This window comes from Halichoerus grypus, chromosome 4, assembly GCF_964656455.1.
Source record: "Halichoerus grypus chromosome 4, mHalGry1.hap1.1, whole genome shotgun sequence".
NCBI classification, from domain to species: Eukaryota; Metazoa; Chordata; class Mammalia; order Carnivora; family Phocidae; genus Halichoerus; species Halichoerus grypus.
In genome coordinates, this window is record NC_135715.1 from 161,176,703 (window position 1) to 161,197,832 (window position 21,130).

General features: G+C 45.2%; 1 protein-coding gene across 1 annotated transcript in view; it reads left to right on the forward strand.

Annotated features, from left to right (window-relative positions):
- The window catches only part of KIAA2012 (KIAA2012 ortholog), a 102,849-nt gene that overhangs the window by 15,094 nt on the left and 66,625 nt on the right, over window positions 1-21,130 (forward strand). The window contains exons 3-11 of the mRNA XM_036098612.2: window positions 1,971-2,130; window positions 4,193-4,348; window positions 8,018-8,160; window positions 9,257-9,434; window positions 10,062-10,204; window positions 12,899-13,052; window positions 13,596-13,745; window positions 17,144-17,314; window positions 19,737-19,847. Coding sequence (XP_035954505.2) covers window positions 1,971-2,130; window positions 4,193-4,348; window positions 8,018-8,160; window positions 9,257-9,434; window positions 10,062-10,204; window positions 12,899-13,052; window positions 13,596-13,745; window positions 17,144-17,314; window positions 19,737-19,847 — 1,366 coding nt within the window. The remainder of the gene's footprint in view (window positions 1-1,970; window positions 2,131-4,192; window positions 4,349-8,017; window positions 8,161-9,256; window positions 9,435-10,061; window positions 10,205-12,898; window positions 13,053-13,595; window positions 13,746-17,143; window positions 17,315-19,736; window positions 19,848-21,130) is intronic.

Here is a 21,130-nt window from a genome sequence, read left to right on the forward strand (position 1 = left end):
AGAGTACAGCCAATTGAATAATTAGCCATGCTTTCTTTTCTCTGTTACTCAAATTTTTGTTAGTTATCAATCTGTCTTACTTGTCCTTTTTCCTCCCGTGCCTGGTATGTTGTTTGATGCATTGTATGAGTAGATGAATGAATGAATGTCTATCCTGGCACCTGTTTCTCTCTCCCCAGCAGAGGTATTCTTTTGTCCTATGGACTTTGGCTTCCCAGCCCTCTTTTTAGCTGAAGAAGGGTCTCTGGTGTTCTTGAATCCTCAGCTACAGTTGTAGGCTGTCCTGTGGCATTTTGATCTGAATACATCTGAACGGGAGCAAACCACAGATTTGCCCATTACAGCAAGAACCCAAAACCTAAGGCCTTTCTTTCCACATCAAGCAGGTTCTATATTTCCATCATATTTTTTTCTTTTTTCTTTACTTTTTAAAATTTAGCCATTCTTCTTTGGTAAATTTTGGCAGGATATGGCAACATAACTCAGGCCTGTGCCTTACTGACCTCATCTGACAGTGGTGATTCCCTGATGGGTGGGGAGAAATTGACCAGGAACTAGCAAGAGGGAACTTTCTGAGCTATATTTTGTTTTGTGTGGTGGTTACAAAGGTGTGTACAATTGTCAGATTTTATTAAATTGAACATTTTAGCTCTGTGCATGTTATTATATATAGATTCTGCCTCAATTTAAAAAATTTATAAGAGAATGGGGTGCCTGGGTGGCTCAGTTGGTTCAGCGTCCAATTCTTGGTTTCAGCTCCGGTTATGATCTCAGGGTTGTGAAAATCAAGTTCTGTGTCGGGATCCACACTCAGGGCCAAGTCTGCTTGGGATTCTCTCTCTCCTTCTGCCCTTCCCCCCACTCATGCTCTCTCTCTCTCTCTCTCACTCTCTCAAATAAATAAATAAATCTTTTAAAAAAAAATTCGTAGGAGAAGGACTCTGAAATCACAATCTGTTCTTCAGTCAAGAATGTCATGATTTTTTTTATTAAGATTTTATTTATTTATTTGACAGAGAGAGACACAGCGAGAGAGGGAACACAAGCAGGGGGAGTGGGAGAGGGAGAAGCAGGCCTCCCGCTGAGCAGGGAGCCCAACGTGGGACTTGATCCCAGGACCCTGGGATCATAACCTGAGCCGAAGGCAGACGCTTAACAACTGAGCCACCCAAGCGCCCCAAGAATGCCATAATTGATTGGTGATGTCCACCATGGACAAGGGGGAGGCGGATAGATGTCAACACAAGCCCTCATGTTTGCTATTCTTGTTCTTAACTGATCATCCTTAGAGAGTTCTGCATCACTTGAATAATTATAGTATTAACTTGCCCACATTAAAGGATTATAATGAGGTGAAAGTTCTTTGTAGAATATATATCCCCACCTAAGTGTAAGATGTTCTTATTCACATTTATTCCCCATGATGTCTTGCACAGTGGAACTGACTTTGGCAGGTAAGTTCCCAGAAAATTCTCCTGGGCTGAAATGAAATGCAGCAGAACCAGATATTTTCAAAATGCCAAGCTTCCCATTAACATGAACACAGTTGGTCTGTCCCATTATTCATATTGCAAACATTGACCGCCGATACTGACTTGTTGAGCTGACTTTCCCATTACCCTACAGGACCACTTTTTCAGGTACTAAAAGGATTTCCACAGGTTAAACTAAGTAATGTGTTTTCTTTGAAGCTCTTATTCTTTTCTGATGCTTTGTCTCAAGATGGGGTCTGGAATTTCTCATTTCTCCTTCTCCTTCCAACAGCAAATCTGCAGGGGTCTTTCAGAACTTTGCTCTGTGGGCTCTTGGTTTATGTCTGTTGGCTCAGGCATCTGTTTCAGGTGCCTTTAGGCAACTTCCAGGAGTCTCCCAGATTACTGATGAGGATTATGCTAACTAGCGTGTATCACTGGGAGGCTCAGGACCCAGCAGCTCAGGACTCTGCTGCTTCCTGACTGGTGTCCCCACAGAGGGAGCAGGACAGAGCATGGCAACCGTACCTCCACTTCCGAAGCCAACCAGAGAGCCAGGGCCAACGGCAGATGCAGCCTGGGTATTCAGCCAAGAGATACCTCCGAGGCCTCTTGCGGACACGGCCCCCTGACGCCATGTACAGGTTCCAATGTGCAGGTCAGTGGGGCAATGGGAGGACACACACACTGAGATGCCCTGCCTTGAATTCTGATGTGGGAGTGTGTTTTCCATCAAGTCCTGAAACCCTAGAATTTCAGGTACAATTTTGTGGTAAGGCAAAGGTGCTCAAGCTTGGGAGCTGAGAGCCTCTGTCATACATTTTGCCCTTTGTCCTCCCCCCACATTTGCAGAGGAACATACAGCCTGAAGTCTTGCCTTCTCTCTAGCTCCTCTCAGGACCTTCACACTCCACATCCCAAGCAGAACTTTCTTCCCAACCTTCCCCACCAAGGGACTTCAGATCCTCCAGATCAATCCCTCTCTTTTACAAGATAAGGAAGGGGGGAGGGAGTGGCAAAGTAATTTGTCCAAAGTCATTCAGCCAAAAGCAGAGCTGGGACCAGAAGGCAAATCCTCCCCACACCTCCAGCGCCACATTCACCCCAACACTCCCTAGTTGCCCTTCTGAGGTGATCTCAGATCCTCCAGGAAGTGGGAATGTTAGGCCTCCTCCTCTTAAAGATGGCAGCTCGCCAGCACCATCCGCTGAGGAGATGGATGCCCTTCTGCTGAACAGAAACCCCAAACGGACTCTGTAAAGTCTTAAAAATGAAAACAGGAAACTGTTGGAGATTCAAGTTACCAGATTTAGCGCATACACACAGAGACCCACACAGACATACACAGACACACAGACACAAAGAGTTAAACTTGCAATATTTGGTACATACTTTTGCTAAAAAAATATTCATTGTTTATCTGAAATTCAATTTTAACTGGACAGCCCATATTTTATTTGGCAAACCTGTTGGGGATGAGAGGAGTGAGAAGTAGGATTTGCCAGTGCCCATTGGGTGTTTGCCATTTCTTCAGCACAAACAGACAGGACCAAAGGAAGACTGACTTGCTTCTTGCTTTATAGGTTTACCTTGGGAAAGGAGAGAAAACAGCTCTCTCCCCAGTAAGTGATGACTTGAAGGAAAATGAGATGTGGGTTTATCCATTTATTGGTTTTACCTTCATGGCAGGCCCAGGATTACAGGCAGTTCCATTTATTTAACACTTGTGAGAATGAGCCTCTTAACCAAAGATACGTTTATCACTGGGTGGGGCAGAGGGCACAGCAGGCCACTGTCCCATAGCCTAGGCCCAACACCTTCAAGGACAAGAGCCCCACTTAACATCAAAAAATGTCTCAGACCCCTCTATGGAAGTCATATGCCTACAATGTGTAGTTTAAGGAAAGATTCATGTGTATGTGCATTCTTGGGCCCCTTGCCATAATTTATCACCAAAGCACCTCTTGATGGTGAGACCCTCAAGCTGGAGGAACAATAGCAATACTGTGGTATGAGATCATTGGCCCAATGGCCTCTGCCAGAGAGCTCACATCTCAGAGCTCACTACCTTTGTGAGGTTAGTGTATATTCTCTGGTCCCATCTTGCCACCCCTATGATAACTCCTTCAGACCCTTCAGGCCCACATTTTCTACAAATGCTTCCCTGACAACTCCAGCCAATATTGAGCTCCCTATTTTCTGACCTTATATCACATTGACATTTGGGGTCACACAGTTGAGCACAGGAGAGCTTTGTCTTTCCAACTGCCTATTAGTGCCTCTAAAAACGGCCCATGCTAGCCATGGTAAGCCCCCAATAAATACTTATAGAATGACTGAATTGAGAATCCTGGGGCCTACAGAACCAAGTAGGAGACATCCAGGAGAAACCTTTGGATTCTCCTCTTGAAGCGGGAGGAGGCTTTCACCCAACCCCAAAGAAGCAACCATGCTTCTTCCACCAGGGAGACCCAGTTCTTGGAAATGGTGAAGTGAAAGAAGCACATATGTAGCACAGGACCAGAAGCACCCAAGACATTGAACAGAGAACCCTCTATGGGTTCTATCTGATTTTTAATCCCTCCCATCTTTTAATTGTCTTCTTTAATGGGCGATGTCCAAAGCCAAGACTAGTGTAAGTGAGGGACCTTGTAGTCATCTCCAAGACCTCTGGACTGGTGACCATTATTTCTACCAATAACTCCTGACCTACTCTTCAGGGTACATCAAGGATTCTGTGCTGCTCCAGGACGGTCAACTTAATGTACCAAAGAATCTCAGGTCACAACAGGATCTTTCAGGTGTACCCCCAAAATACCATCTCCTGCCTGTCTTCCCTCCATTTTGGATTCAACAAGGAAAATCTTTTGAACAAGGTACATGTTGATTTTATGACCAGATCTCAAATATTTGGATTTTTAACCCTTTAAAATGGAGTTGCCCAAAATAAAGTCTAGGGATTCTGGGTTTCTTTGTCTTTAGAGTCTAGACCAGAACTATCCAACCATACTTTCTGCAATGATGGATTATTCTATAATATATGCTGTCCAAGTAGTAGCCATTAGCCACATGCAGCTATTGAGCACTTGAAATGTCGGAAGTGCGACTGTGAAACTGAGTTTTTGATTTTTACTTACTTATAAGTAATTTACAGGTAAACAGCCACATGCGGCTATTGGCTACTGTATTAAACAGTACAGGTCTAGACTCTAGATTTTAGATGATTTCTTAGGCCTGTTCTACTCTAATATTCTTTAATTCTATGGTTTTGTGGCAATATCATAAGAAAAAATACAGGCGTTGGAGGAATGCCTGTTCTCTCTCTTACTAGATGTAAGATCTTGAGCAAGTCACTTAACCTCTTTGAGCTTCTGTTTGCTCATCTCTGTAATGAACGTAATAAGACCTGCCTTATTACTGTACAGAAGGTTATTGTGAATTGTCTGTAAGCTGTTCAGTACTATGGGGGTTTACTTATCAAAGTTATTCTTGGGAACTTGAAGCAATAAAAGAGCCAGAAATTGCCTTTACTAAGGGAGATAGGAAAAGATGACTGAGTAGCACTAATGGACAAAGAATAAGACATTGGCTAGTGCCAGGGTTCTTGAGAAAAGGGAAGGAAAGAACAAGAGCTTAACATAATATAAAGTTAATTTTTCTGAAATGAAAAAGGAATTTTCCAGAAATAATGATAGTGCCTAACCAATTCTTGTCCTTGGGAAAGGATCTGTCAGGATAAGTAGAATATCTGATCTATCCAATGAATGGAGAAGAATGTGGCAGGTTCTCATTAAACATTCCTACCATATACCTCCCTTAAGTCTTGACTCTGGAACCAGGGAATTTTGATCTTAACCTGATCCACATATAGTTCATATACAGGAAATATGCTGATCAGGCAACTGTATTTCTCTTTGTAAATTAATACCCTGGCTTATAGGGTCTCTATACACTTTGCTAATGTGGATCAACATCCCTGAAACCAGTTGATTCTGGGACACTAAAGAGATCAAGTTTCTTGGCCATCCATGTCCTGGGAATGGGTGAATTTGCCCAGGGAACGCTCCTGTGTTGGGACCTTCTGTCCTTCCCCAGGTGGCACTCCATTTTGACATTGCCTTATGCCCTCTCTCTTCAAAAATCTTACTGCCTCCAGTTAATATCCTTAGATTTCGATGCCCTAGGGTCTGTAAATACTAGACAGGGGATTGCAGTACTTTCGTTTTGGGAGTAGATCAAGACTGCACACCAAAGGGATCAAGTGATTTCCTTAATTAATGCCATATGCCAAGGAGCTGTAACAATCAGGAAGTAAACAGAGAGGCCATATAGAATTGTAATTAAACATGTGGCCATTAGCACCAGATCCCAAGCCATGTGACCTCTCTGGGCTTCAGCTTCCTCATTTATAAAATGGAGATGACCACGCCCACCTTTGCTTCACAGGGTTGGATGTTGGAGTTAAATGGGATAACGCAGTATCTGGCACATAGTAAGTGTGCGGTAAATGCTAGTATAGACAGCCCTAGCTTGTGTATTTACGCATAATCACTAACGAATTGCAATGCCCCATTGCTCATGATCACAAGGATCAAAAATCAATTTGCAAAGAAATAAAAACAGCTCAGAGGCTGTAACTTGAACCCTGACTGATGGTTTTATTGGTTTTAATTTCATCTCCCCTTGGCCTCCCTCTTTTTTCCAGATACTTTATTCGGAAAAGTAGGAAAAGTCCCATCTGCAAATATAACATTTCCCTAACAATGTGATGTTGGTCATGTCACTTATGATCCCTGCATCCTTAGTTTGCTAATCTGTAAAATGGTAGTAATGGTATCTGCATTCCACCTTCTCTGGGTTGATGTAAAAAAAAAAAAAAGTCACAGAAGAGGACAGAGGTAAAAAAAGCTCTCTAAGACCTCTAAATTGCTACTCCAATTCACATTATTTGGGTAATTTGAATCCATATTTTGAGACAGAGAGACCAAGTTTTATGGTCTCCTTTCAACAACTGAACCTTCCAATACCTTGCTTGCATACCTGTCTCTATTAAGCATAAGCAAATGAGCCAGAGATGATGTTTACTAAGAAAAATCTTGGTTTCCCTTGCATAGATTGAGTCATATACTCAATATCACCTGGGATACAGCCAAAGGGAAGAATGCTTCTCTATATCGCCTACCCACAGAGCCCCCTGCCCCAACTCAGACAGTCTACCTTATAACACTCTCCACTGAGTGAGTGGCCACTTGGCCAGAGTTTCACTTCCTCTACCCTCAGAAATGCATTTGGTTCCAGGTGAACCTGACCAAGAAGGATGAACCTGAAGTCAGGCTTGGCCCCAAAGGATCATTCTAGAATACACAAAAAGGTCTTTAGTGCCACACCCTATATGGCGTTGAGGTCCCCTCGAGGCAGGTCTAGTGTGGCCCTGAGCCTCCCCAGGCTGAGGGGTCCCCAGGGCTCGTCAGGTTTCCCTGGGCCACTAAAACCTGAGCAGACCCCTCTAAACCCGAGCCTGAGTCTGCCTCTGTTCCACCCACATTCTTGGCATTGGCTCAGGCCCCCAAACTGTCAGGAGCCAATGGGCAAAGGAAGGAGAGCTGGAGGGAAGGAGTAGCCTCACAATTGGGCATTTGGCTTTTGACCCGATGACACCAAGGAAGGGAACGACGCAGGGAATGACGAGCGTTGGGGAGTATAGAGGGAAGGTGAGGCTGGCTGAGAGTCTCCAGAAGTCTGGAGTTCCAACATATACAGGGCCCCTGAGAGGCTTCCAGAGCCCCTGGTTGAAAGACAGCCCCATATTGTTCCACAGAGCAGCATGCCGAGAGTGGAGGTGTTGCTAAAGCAGCTCCAAACAAGGAAGTTTTGCCAGATCGTTTCAGCAATAAATCTACCTTGAGTAAGTGATGAAAATAGCTTCAGGACCCTTTACCCCATCGATGAAAGATTTGTTAACTATGCTGGAGTCATCTGTTGACTCAGATCCTTCCTGAGGGTTGCACAGACAGGGTAAGTTCAGAGAGCTAAGCAGCCGTCCATCACAGTGCATTCAGCAGAGCTTTTCCCCACAAGTAGACACCAGCAGGCAGCCCAGGAAATCAAGTGCTTCCGACTGAGCATCTCAATGACAACAGAGCAGGGCTGCCAGAGAGCCCACCATCATCACACCACTGTGACCCTCCAGTCCCTCAGTTTGCAAAGGGCCATCACATTCATTATTTTGTATGAGCTCCAGGCAACTGTGTGAGGAAGCAAGGGCAAGGAATTAGTATCCCCATTTTACAGATGAGGAAACAGAGTCCAATAAATGACGACTCAATCCTGAGCCTCCTGATTCCGAGTGCAGTTCTGTTCTATAGACCTGGCCGCCACTTCCGTGAAGGCATTAGCAGAAATACAGAAAAAAGGAGGGAAGAGGTACAAGGGCCTCCATCAACACTTTTGGTCAGAAGAGCAAGAAGGGAGGCAGCTTGGAAGCAGCTAATAACACCATGCCCATTTCTGGGTTTATAGGGCTGACCCACTGTTCACCTTTGCAGGTCAGCAGGGCCTGGCCGGAGGGGAAGCTGGGGCTAGCGGACGCATGGACCAGGGCTCCGTAGCCAAGAACTACAGCAGTCAAGGGATTCACTTGCCACAGCTCAGGAAGCAGCCATGGCAGGAAGCCGAAACCCAGGCAGAGGTACCATTTCTGATGGGCTGCCCTCTGTCATTGTTCCTCTTGACTTCAGAGGGGATATGCCCTCCCTTCACCGCTTCTTGGGGTTCCTCCAGAGAAGGGAAGAGGACTTCGAGCCTATTGACCACTGTTTCCCCAAAGTGTCACGTGTGGAACACTGCCAGTGGCTCGATGAAAAAAAAAGATTTTCATGGTCAAATACATTGGGGAAATGCGGCATACCATGTTCTCCTCCTGGAGGGTCACAGGACACGTGTGAATATGGACCATTTGGGGAAGTTCTATGGGTGAAGTAGCTGGTTTAACTTTAGCCCATGGTTTTCCAAACTTACTTAACCACAGAGTCCCCCTACACTCTTCACCCCATCTAGGCAGCTGTCGTCTTCTCTAGAGAAAAGAGCTCTTGGCCTTAGAATTGGAAAAGGCTTGGTTGGGGTCCTGCATCTGACAAGTCGTGGTGAGCCTGATAAAGAACCTTAACTGACTTGGAGCCTGAATTACCTCCTTTGTAAAATGGAGCTGTTACCATACATACTCACTAGGCTGCTCTGAGGATTAAATGCATTAGAATACAAACATGCTTTCTAAACTCTAAGGCCTGTGCGTGTGTGTGAATGTGTGTACAAGATAACAGTGGTTCAGAGCAACGTAGACAACACATGCTCCTGTCTTTAAGCTCATCTGACCGACAAGAAAGTCACGTGCCACTGTGAGCTACAAAGGGGGAGAAGAGAGGTGCCCCAGGGGAGAAGGGCAGGAGGGAGAGACATTTTACAACGCATAAAGGCAAGGATCTAGAGCTTCATTTTGATTTTTAAATTTTTTTTTTTTTTTTTTTTTTGCAGGAAAGCACTATATGAAATAAAAAAAGAAAGAACTGTGTGTCAGGCATGGTTAAAGTTCATTCTTGCTCTCACAATAATACAATGTTTTCTTATAACAAATAGCATTAGAGATCATACTGTTACAACCTTGTTTTTCTTCCTAAGCTGCAAAAGAGACTTCTTCCTTGCAACAGGAGTCTAGCCTCAAGGTCTGACTGACCTGCTCTGTTTCTTTAGAAAGCCTGTTTACAGAATGTGTATCTGTTGTTCCCCAGGACGCATCAGTAGAGAATCACCATCGTATACACACTTCAAAGGAGAGCCACAATGAAAACATAACCTCCCGAAGGGCCTTTGGGCATGCCCACATGGATCATTCTTGGCTCCTGAGTGAAAAATCCCACATTACATTCTATGGAGGGACCTTCCCCAATAGAAAGGCAGATCTCAGCGGTAAGAAGCCAAATGTCTTGCTTGTTAATCTGGGTAACCCTAATCATGCGGAGTTCATTTGAGAACACTGAGGCATGCTGAGTGTCACTTCCTCGGGCCTCTCATCTTAGAAAGTAACAGCCAAAGTCCAGTGGAAGGTGGCAACAAGACTGCCAGCCTCCTTTTTGCCTAGTACTCAAGCACACACATTCTGCAATCAGACTGCCTGGGTGTAAGTTACTCCCACTTTCTAGTTGTGATCTTGAGCAAGGTATTTGGTCTTGCTGAGGCTCCGTTTTCTTGCCTGTAGAATGGGGATAACAATAATACCTTCATAAGACTATTATGGTGATCAGGTGAGTTACTGGATGTAAAATACTTTGTATCATTCTTTTCCTATCGTTAGCACTTAATATGTGCTAACTGTTAATATTATCATTATCATTCTCTCCATCACCTGACTTGCCAGCAAGAACCCAACCCAGGTAATGAGATTAGGACTCCCTGAACCTGCCTCCGCTAAAGCCCTGGCTCAGGGCCTGTTCTTGCCTCTATTCCTGTTAACCCAAAAGTGATAAAAGTTGAAAGTCAACTGTCCATCCTCATACCTGCAACTAATAAGTTCTCATTCCCACCCTGTTTCCGCAGACAGACAAGGGAATATAAGACTCCACCAGGGCAGAAGCTGCCACTTGTTACAGGAGCCTCCCGCTGAAAGATGCCTTTTCCCTCCTATAGCACCTGCTACTGGCTCGGAGAAAAACACAGCTGGGGAAGTGAAGAAGAAAAAGGTTGTGTGTGTGTGTGTGTGTGTGCACGTGCGCATGTGTGCTTGCCCTTAAAAGATTAATCTCAGTCTAGGAACAAGGCAACTCAAAGGGATGATGTCTCAAACAGAGAACTGGCCTTACTTGCTCTTGAGCTCACCATGTGGAGCTGAAATAAAACTGTTACAATTTACTAAATGTTGAAAATAGTGAAGTACAAGGAGTTTCAACTGCCCCCCAGTTCTACCTTAGAGCACATGATATTACCGCACTCTGGGGGCAACAGAGTCCCTTGTGCTATTAAGGGGCTGGGGCTTATCTGTAAACATATAAGGACAGAATTTGAGCTTGCAAGCAATTGACCCACTTCAAATTCAAAATGCTGGCGATCTCAATCCAGCAGTGGTTTTGCTTAATTGAGGACCTGTCACTTTTGAAAATGTACAGTAAATTTGGCAGTTTTACCAACGTTTTCAAAAGTCAAGTACACCTTTTCCCCTCAGGAATGTTCCTAGCTGTCTCTGGCCTCGTCCTGCTTTGAAATTCTACGTGGGTCTTCGGGGGTTTGAAGGTACCTGTGCTGAACAGGAGCAAGCAGGGGCTCTGGAATGTTCTGCCCTGTAGCAGCTGCATGAACTCAAGCAGCTCACCCACCCCTCTGAGCTGCACTGACCTCCTCTGTGCATACAGACCATAATGCCCATCCCACAGGCAGATGGAAGGATAACATGAGATGATGCATTCCCGTGGAAGTATCTCGTCTTGGACTGGGAACGGTAGCAGTGTTAGTTCGTTGTGGGGATTCACAGTCTCCGAAGTGGCACTGGACGAGCTCCAGGTGCTCCTGATGCCAATGAAGGAGGTTATTTTCAACCTGTTCAAGATTTTCTCAGATTTCCTGTGTCTAACCTGATCAAAACCTTCCCATCCACACCAGAAGGGCCTCTGTCTTCCCAGGTTCCTTTGGACCACGAGTAAACAGGAGGCCTGATCTGCCAGAGTCACTGCAGGCCTGAGGAAAGCCCTCGATCCCATACCCCAGGTCAGCCCAGAACCAAGCCAGGCTCAGAGGACGGGAGTCCTTTCCTCCAACCCATGAATATGGGTTAGCAGAGGAAGGCAATATTTTCCACTATATTGAAACTCTGTAAGGTTTTAATTAGAATAAAGAAATTAAGGATTGGTTTGTCAGCATACCTCACACAGATCATTTGGGTTTCCACATAGATTTCTCAATGCAAACCTTGTCAAACAACACACACAAGGTCAGTATTCAGAAAAGGGCGTTGGTGGGCAGCTGGTACCTGGGCAGCGAAGGTCTCCAGGAACATAAAGATCCTATGTGCGTGCATTTGATTCATCATTTTCTTAATGTCTTGAAATCATAAAAATCTCCCTGCATATACTTGGTTGAATTTCCTTCCTCATTCAACTCTAAACATGGAGGATGCTTACGTGTGTTTCTGGTCATTTTTTTTTCTCTTTGAACACTAAAAAAAAAATGAGAAACGTTTTTATTTTTCCTTCTGTGAAATTGAACTCCTTGAAACCCAGCACACATGTACATTTCACAGAGCCAAGTTCGTATGTTAAAAGCTACAAACTAAAAGGACAAATTTTCAGCAACTTTTGTTTTTTAAAGATTTATTTATTTATTTATTTGAGAGAGAGAGAGAGGTGGGGAGGGGCAGAGGCAGAAGGAGCGAGAAACCCAAGCAGACTCCGCGCTGAGCACGGGGCCGAACATGGGGCTTGATCCCAAGAGCCTGAGATAACGACCTGAGCCAAAACCAAGAGTTGGGCACTCAAACAGCCGTGCCACCCACATGCCCCTCAGCAACTTTTGAGTAACTGGAAAGAGGAGGCCCTGAGTACTACCCCAATGTCTCATTCTCTCTCTCTGGACACACACACACACATGCACGCACACACATGTATTGGGGTTTTTTGGACACAAAAAAACTGGGCTAAAGTTTTTGCTGATTCTGTCACATGGTGATTCATTTTTAGCTCTGTTCATATCGCAGAAATGTAGAGACACCTAGATCTCCTGCAAGTGGCAAGATTGGACATTAAACCTAATGAGAGAAGAGTCTACTCTCAAAGAAATATAGAAAAAATTCTAATTCCAAACACGATTGTAACTACGTGTAATTAGTTCATTTACTACTCACCTTATGAGGTAGGAAGTATGATTACTTCCATTTTACAGAAAAAGAGTTTTACATAAAGTAAGCAAGCACAAATGCATATTCCTGCTTTCTACCCTTTTTAACCTAAAAGGTTGCACAATGTTCTGTACCCTGTTTTTTTCCCTTGGCAACATATGTAGAGGTTCCTCCTCTCTGTACACGGAAATCTCAGCTATATTATTCCAATCTGGCTTAATTTCCCCGGCTGCAAGACAAAGAAAGACTATAGTTTGTCTTGAAGGCTGGTGAATTTATCACGTTTATACTTCTCAGGGGAGTGAGAAGCTGGATTAAGGGAGGGGCATTGCCAGGTTCCCAAAAAGCGAAGCGGCGCCGCTTTGATCAGACAGCTAGCTGCGGGCTTGGTTGGCTCTGCGTCTCAGCCATGGGTTCTGAAGCCACGTCACACCCCGCAGCGCCTGGCACCAGATTTACAAGAAGATACAGTGTCGTTTGTCCTCTGCAAGCAGCAGTTTTTAAATACCTGCCATGTCGGGTTTTGTTTTGTTTTAAAAATTTTCTCCAGGTGCCAAAGGCTTTGAAATTACCCCCTCTCTCAGAAGAACAGCCCAGAGTCCTGGACCCCCTGAGGAGTGAACCTCCAGCAGAGCTCTTCATCTTCCCAGTGGAGATTCATTTCCACACCCAACAGCCCCCAAAAGAAAAACCACTTGGAAGAGGTAGGTCCCCTATGTTTGGGTGTTCCTCATGGAACACAGGCAGGCCGGTAAGGACTGGGATGGGGGTCTCCCATATGTAACCCTCTCCTAAATCATGGTTGATCCTCCCCGGGGCTAGCCTCTTCAGAGAATGATTTTTAACGGAAGAAAAGGGGTCAAATCTAGAAGAAGGTGTCTTCTGGTCATGTTCATACGTCCCCATATGGTAGCAAAGATGGCCTCCTGCAATTTCATGCTAACCTCTTACCTGTTAATTGGACTAGAAAGGGTAAGCCCCTTAAAAGCTCTTGTAAAAGTACCAGAATTGCCTCTCATTGGCCAGGCTGGGTTGTATGCCCAGCCTGGACCCAGTCACCATAGCTCAGACAGTGAGGAGGGCTCATTAGCTAGGCTTCAGTCGCATGCCTACCCCAGAGTCAGGGAGCAGACACAGCTCCACCCAAACCACATACGTGAGCAGGGGAGAGATGGGCCTCCAAAAGAAGAGACAACTGGCAAAAACCACAGACATCTACAAAACCTGTCTTTCTCCTTGTCTCCTAGCAGCTCCACACCCTGAGCCAGGACCAGAAACAGAAGAAAAGGCCAGGCCTTTATGGAAACCTCCCCTGAAGCATGCATCCTTAGAAAAGCCAAGGGAGTTAACCGTGCATCTCCCAATGGACACAGGCAGGGACATGCTCTCACATCAAGGTAGCTATTCATTCCCTCCAGCACCCCACAGGACTCTCACCCCGAAGGGAAGCAAGGCAAGACGCACAAGAGTCCTCAGCCATGAAAAAGGAGGCTGGAAGGGAGGCTAGCTCGTCCCCTGCCACTTGAAGATGACTTAGTTCAGGTAGCACTTGCCTTAGCCAAAGTGCTATAATGAAACCAATTCAGTGTCTAGCTCATGCAGCTTACTCACTGAATCATCCCCCTACTCATAGTTTCTGGTTGTAGATATAAAACAGCACCCAACCTACTAAACATTTCTGCACACTTTATAGTCTATCCTATGTGTTTCACCAATGAAATTTCATTTCTAATCAATTTAGGAATACGTATTTATTCATTAAAAGTCATAATATCAATGAAAGACTTCACTCCAGTTTTTCAAAACATCATATGGACATTTGAAACTATACACATGAGTGTATCTAAATGTATTTGTTATGTGTTGATAGGCTGGAAATAATGCGTCATATTTTGAAAGCCCCTCATTTTCAGAAAACTGAACCTCCTTTCCAAAGGGCAGAATGACTATATGACAAATGCTAAGTGATCTCTGACTAGTGGTAATCAGAAGTAGAAAGATGAGCATTCATATTTATGGAGTTCTCCTTCTGTGTCAGGCACCGTCCTCAGCTTATCTCACTTACTTCTCACAACAACCCTAACCTCATCTCACAGATCACAAAACTGAAGCTCTGGGGCGCCTGGGTGGCTCAGTCGGTTAAGCATCTGCCTTCAGCTCAGGGTCCTGGGATGGAGTCCCACGTCAGGCTCCCTGCTCAGCGGGGAGTCTGCTTCTCCCTCTGCCTGCCACTCCCCCTGCTTGTGCTCTTTCTCTCTCTCAAATAAATAGATAAAATCTTCAAAAAAAAAAAAAAAAAAAGAAAGAAACTGAAGCCCTGACAGATAAGTAATATGTTTGAGGTCACACAAATACAAGTGGCTTAGCTGGGACTGGAGCTCAGGCCTCCTGGGGCCAGAATCCGTCCTCCCACCCATTACACTATACTGTCTTTCAGAATAAACAAAACAATGAGCCCAGGTCAGGATGTTCTTGAGATGTTTCAGTTTTGAGAGCTTCCTTTGATTATTGGAGCAGGGGCTTGTTTACTCTTTCTCTTAAGTGAGAGTTAACATCCTAAAGACTCTGAAGTTTCCTTAAAAAAAAAAAAAAAAAAAAACAATTATGGGCAAGGGTCCTCTGTGTGCAAACAGTCGTAGGAAAGCAGCTTTCTCTCTGTGCACCACAACGTCCAGTGCCCGGCCTGAGCCACTGGGATCAATGGCAACAAATGAATTTCATCTTCGGTATCCTCACTTCACACGGCTCTCCACCTGTTTTGAGCTGCCATGTCCACCAAGGATCTAGAGCTTGTCCATCCTCTGCCACCTCTAGAGCTTGTCCATCCTCTTCCCCAAGGGGAAGCTGGTCTAAGAAGTCCCTGATACCTTGGTGTTAGCTAGTTCAGTATGTGACCCAACCTAGTGGTAGATGCATAAAGAAGAGTCTAAAGAGGCAAGATTTGCATGGCAATCTTTCTTACAAAGATTCCTGGGACAGGTGCCTGGGTGACAGTCAGTTAAGCATATGACTCTTGGTTTCAGCTCAGGTCCTGATCTCAGGGTCCTAACAGCCCCATGTCAGGTTCCTCCCAAGCATGGAGTCTGCTTGACACTTTCTCTCCCTCTCCCTCTTCCCCTCTCCTTCCCCTCCACCTAAAATGAATAAATAAATCTTTATTTTTTTTAAGATTTTATTTACTTAAGAGAGAGGACATGAGAGAGAGAGATCACGAGCAGAGAGCCCGATGTAGGACTGGATTCCAGGACCCCACGATCATGACCTAAGCCGAAGGCAGACACTTAACTGACTGAGCCACCCAGGTGCCCCAATAAATAAAACTTAAACAAAAAAAGAAGATTCCTGGGGCAAGGGTGTTTAAAGCTACTAAGCAGGATTGTCCCATTGCCAGAGGTTGCATGTACCCATTTACTTGCTTAGCCCTAGATTATCTCACCTCTAATATCATAGAAATAAAGCCAGATTTTATATATGCACATATGCCATACATATTTTATTGCCGAACCATTGAGATTAAATTGCAGACTTTGTATATTTCTTCCCTTATCAGCACATATCTCCTAAGAGCACTGATTTTCTCCCATAACCACCATACTCAAGAAAATTTATTTTTAATATATAGTCCATATTCAAATTTTCATAATTATACCAATAATGTTCCTTGTAGTTTTTCCCCCCAGTCAATCCAGAATTCTACTCAGGATCATGTATCGTATTTAATTGTCCCATGTCTTTAGAATCTTGTTTTTCATGACATCAACATTTTTGAAGAAGAGAGGCCAGTTGCTTTCCAGAATTATGCTCGATTTTGATTTGTCTGTTTCCTTGTGATTAGATTCAGATCCAACATTTTTGGCAAGAACAGTATGTAGGTCATGATACGTCTTTCTCAGCATATCACATCAAGAGATAGGAAATATCCCTTCATATTTATTCCATTTGTTATCAATTGTTTCATTATAGGGGATGTTAAAATTCATTATTTATTTAAAGGTGGTGTCTACTAGATTTCTCCATTGTAAAGATACCTTTTCCCTTTGAAATAAATAAGTAGCCTGGCATACTTTGCAATTATGTGTGAAGCCAGCTTTTAAACACAACAGCAACAGTGTGTTGAATATGAAATAAAGACCACTCTCTGAGATTAAGACAAGGTCTCCATCACTTAGATGACTGGGTTTCACTCTTCCTAGAGTAGTCCCTACTGATTTTGAAAAAGAACTGGAGAAAGGGAACAGAGGTGGAGGGCAGGATGTGCTTTGTGGAGCATTATCATCAATCCCATTACCCTCTAACTAGCATCTGGAAGGCGCTACTTTGTACTTTACGACCTTGAGGAGCCATGTGATCATTGGTTCTGCTTAGAAAAATTGCTTTGTGGTTGGATCTGTAGCCAACAATCCCATGAGCTCTAAAGCTGGATGGAGTCTCTCTAGTTTGAGCCTTTGTTTTGGGGGCTAGAAGGATCTCATAGCCTCTCTAGTCCTTTTTCTCTCTCAGGAGCCCATCAACAAGATGACAACAAAAACCACTGTTCAAGTCCTCCCAGTTCTTGGAAGCTCCCCAACTGAAGGACCACTGTTCTAGCCACCTTGGCCTCCATGGGTGGTGGGAGGGAGTCACTTGGCCTCCACTCCTTAGCAAGGCTAGAAAGAGGGACAAATTTGAAGAATGAGTGGAATAAACCAGCCTCAGCACAAGGAGCCATCAACCAAGTCAGAAAAAGAGGTTCTCTCTCCTTCTTGCTGATTCAGAAGTTTTCTCACTTGTGTTTTTTCTCCTTTTGCTTTGGAAGATGATAATGCCCCACCCCAGAATGTGACCCCACCATTGTCCCTGATTAAAGGAAGAAAAAGTCCAGAGAGCCAGAGGGGCCTGGACAGTCCCAGGACATCAAGCTGCAGCCGCTCCATAGGCCCCTTGGATGTGAGAAGGGCCAGGGGGGCACTCCCAGCAGAAGGACAAGGTAATCACTCCTGGGGTGATTGTTCCTCCCTCCCCCCTCCTCAGCTTGTCTGTGGCTCTGGGATCATTTTAATCATCTGCCAGGGCCACACAGCAGCTGTGATGTAAGCTGTCTGAAAGCCACCCCACTGAAAAGGGGGAAATCAGCAGTGTTTCCAACAATGTCTGGGATTAATGTTCACCACGAATATTCCTAAAAGAGTCAGTACATGTTTTAAGGGTTTGCTGCACCAACACGCACTGCCAAGCTGTTCTGTGCTCTCCTCACTCCTGGCAGCAGTGTGTGATGACACAGCTCCCTATGCTCATCAGGGAGACACGCTCCTGGATTTACCAAGCATACTCAACACCCTCCCTGGGGCAAAGGAGCCTGCTGACATGACCCTGCCAAGAGCAAGAGTCCCTGGAGAGAAGCCCCCCTCCAGCCCCGTGCAGAGCCTGAGGCCTGTCCACAGAGAGAGAAGGACTCTGGATTTCTCTTGAAGGGCGAGGCAAAGCAAATCCACTTCCTCCATGACTTAGGCCCACTGAAAGTTCTTATCCTTAAGAGCCAACAGTCTAGGAGGAGACTAAGATGCTTATACAAGAGCAATAATGCAGAGACAGAGCAGGAATCGCTTCCATGGGGGCTGTGATCTAAAGGCAGCTCATAAAGCATAAATTGCTTAGAGTCCAAATTACCCCCTGAAAGTCCCTTAGGGAGGTGCCATGCTGGACACTGACAAAACCATTTTCTAGAAAGAGCAGCCACCCAGCTGTCCCTCCTTCGTGAGAGTGTGGGGCTGTTGTCTCTGGTTGAACACCAGATGAAGGAGACTGGTGTGTGTTTGGGTGCCAGACATGTGAAGAAAGGATCTCTGTTAACAGCCGAATCACACTCGGGGCTGCGAGAAACTCACACTCTGAGGGGCACGTGGGAACCGAGAGCCACAAAGACAGCGGGTATGGTATCTTTCATTTTCATCTCATGCTCACTCAGGGACAGCATGCCTCACTCTTTAAGTCTCTCCTTCTCTCCCTCCCCATCTCTCTCTCCCTCCCCCCTCCCCCAAGCATTTATAGTTGAAGCCTTGTAAGTGTAAATTAAATACATAGGTCAGTAACTCCATTATGTATTTGCAGCTTCTCTGCCACTGAAATGGTCCAAATCAAACCCCTCTCTCTCTTTCTCCAAAGACATCATTTTCACTTATAAACTATTTTGGCCCGGAACCTTTCTCTTACAACCCCCTCCCTTTTACACTTGCATGGCAGGGATCCTCTGTTAAATTTGATACAAATGAACCAAACTTTAGCCATGGTCATGTCAGTAACAAGGGGCTTCCTAGGAGGTTGCATAGCCCAGGACCAACCACAGCAAACACACACACACACCCATACTCGGACATTTTTATAAAGGGAGAATCTGATTAGAATGAATGCCAGGGCCATGACTACGATAAGAGTGCAGCCTAAAGCCTCAAGTGTGTTGGGTAAGTGTATGTAAATGAATGTGTGTATGAGAGCACATGTGTGTATGAGGGTATGTGTAAGCTTTCACAGCTATGGGAGTTCTTGTATATATATATACACACAAGATATGTGTGTGTGTATGTGTGTGATTGTGCATACATGCATACCTGAGAACACTGCCTTTGTTGGTGTGTGTGTGTCCTTGTTCATGCAGGGCACATGTGTACATGCATGCGCACCTACATACACGGTTGTGCACACATGCGTGTGTGTGTGCTTGCTCTGCATATATATGTGTGTGCACACCTTTCTATAAATGTGTGTGAGTTTCTCTGCGTGTGTGTGTATGTCATGCCTCCGTGTATGTGTGTGTGTCTGTGTCCTTACAAGCATCCACTGTGGATGGTGGCCAGCTCTACTCCTGAGCCCTTTGCTTCAGTGACTTGGAAGGTAAAGTTATAGAAACACCTTCAATACTTCTAAGCAACAGAGGAAAATACAGCTTCCTTCTCCTCACTGGCCTCAGGACCCTGGAGTCACAAAGCAGTCCCAGCATTGGTCCAGAGGGTGTGGTTGTCCTGCAGAATGCTGCATAGAGACACATGGTGGAAAGAGGAAGCAGAGGCTGGAGTCACCAAGCCTTGTGCCCAGGGGCTGGGCTACACGCCCCCAGCAGAAGGGGCTCCTCACCAGCCTCGCCGTGCCTAGGTAGGGCTGCTTGAGTCCAGAGGGGCCTCTTCACCAGACTCTCACAAAGACATGACATAGGCTAGTGGGGCCCCACGCTGTTCATCTCACACTCATGTCGAGGGCAGGGCCTACATGATGGCCTTGCTCTGCTGAACCCCAGGAGTAGGGCTGGGCCTGCACTCTGGCAAGCACCTGAGCACACTGGCATCTACCCGCTGGGGATTCGGGGAGCCTCCCCTGCACTGGTATTAACACTAGTCATGCTTGTGCTTATTTTCAAGAAGATTCCAGAGACCCCACACTGGGAGACTTCTTGCCAGGTCCAGATGGAGAAAACATCTGCCTGTTCCTCCCCAGGCCTACTGAAACCAAGGAGCCTCTTTCAGGTACAGGTAAGATGATACCTCCCAGGCCTGCCTCACTTTTATATGGGAATATTTTACCTGTAGCTTCCAAAACTTCCCAGCAGCAGAGACATCATTAAAAACAGATGCAAGTCAGCCAGTTTCTCCCTCTCACTGACACAGAGGTGCTTCTGTGGCTCAGACACAATAACCCAATGTTTGCATGACAAGTTTGCTCTTGCTGGAGCATCTGGACAGGGAAGTTCCTGTGGAATGGCTTGGAGGAGGTCTAATGTGCTCTGTTGAGGCCTTGATGAGAATGATAAGCCCTTTTGGTAATTGCCCAAGCTAAACACTGCCTTTTCTCTTGTTTCCAACCACCCTCCAGAGATGGAGATGGCTAATTGGTAATCCAATCAGGTATCCTTGTTATATGCATCAGTTCATTGCTGCGAATCATCTGGCTTCTGACAGATATCAAGACAGTTTCCAAAAACCCTTCTGGCATGATACATTTTTGGAGAAGAGATGCTGGCTCTGGGCAATAGCCATTTTGCAAAGGGGGAAAAAAAAAATGAAGTCAGAGGGTGATGAGTATCAACCACCCAGGAACCCTCATGCTGTATATGCACGAGACGTATGCCCAGCAGGCCTCTTGATGAGGGAGATTAAAATCTGCACTCATTTGGTGGGTTATGTCACCACTGGCTTAATAAAAAGAGCATGGATTCAAAGCCAGGAGATTTGAGTAGCCCTGGCTTGTCCTCTGCATCCATCTATGTGTCAGATGACTCTGGGTCAGTCCCTCCCAATGTCCAAGATTCCTCATCCCATCCAAAATGAGAGGATCAACTCCTCCACCGCCAGCAGCTGGGAAGGCTCTTGACCAGTGCTACAGTTTACGTGTTATGTCTATTCCTATGGAAGTAGCTGCCTAGTACGTGGGTTTCCAGAAACTAGAATGCATTAGGTTCCAAATTCAGTGTCACCACCACTTGGGTTATCTCATGATATAAATATAAAAATAACTTGGTTCTGACTTGGTGGAAGCGGGATTTGGACAGGTGGAGGCCACTGTCAGTGTGACACAGCTGGGCTAACAACTGGAGAAAATATGATTCTGTTCACCTGCTGCGCATTTGTCTACTGTTTCAGGAGAAATAACCCCCCTTCTGGCAAAGCAATAGTCAGACGCAGAAATAGGAAATATTCAGGCTCTAAGTTGGTTGTCACATTGTCAATAGGATGTTTCAGTCATTTTGGTGTTCCCAGCACCTAACACAGTCCCTGAAACATACATAGCAGGACCACAATCGATTTTCAATGAAAAA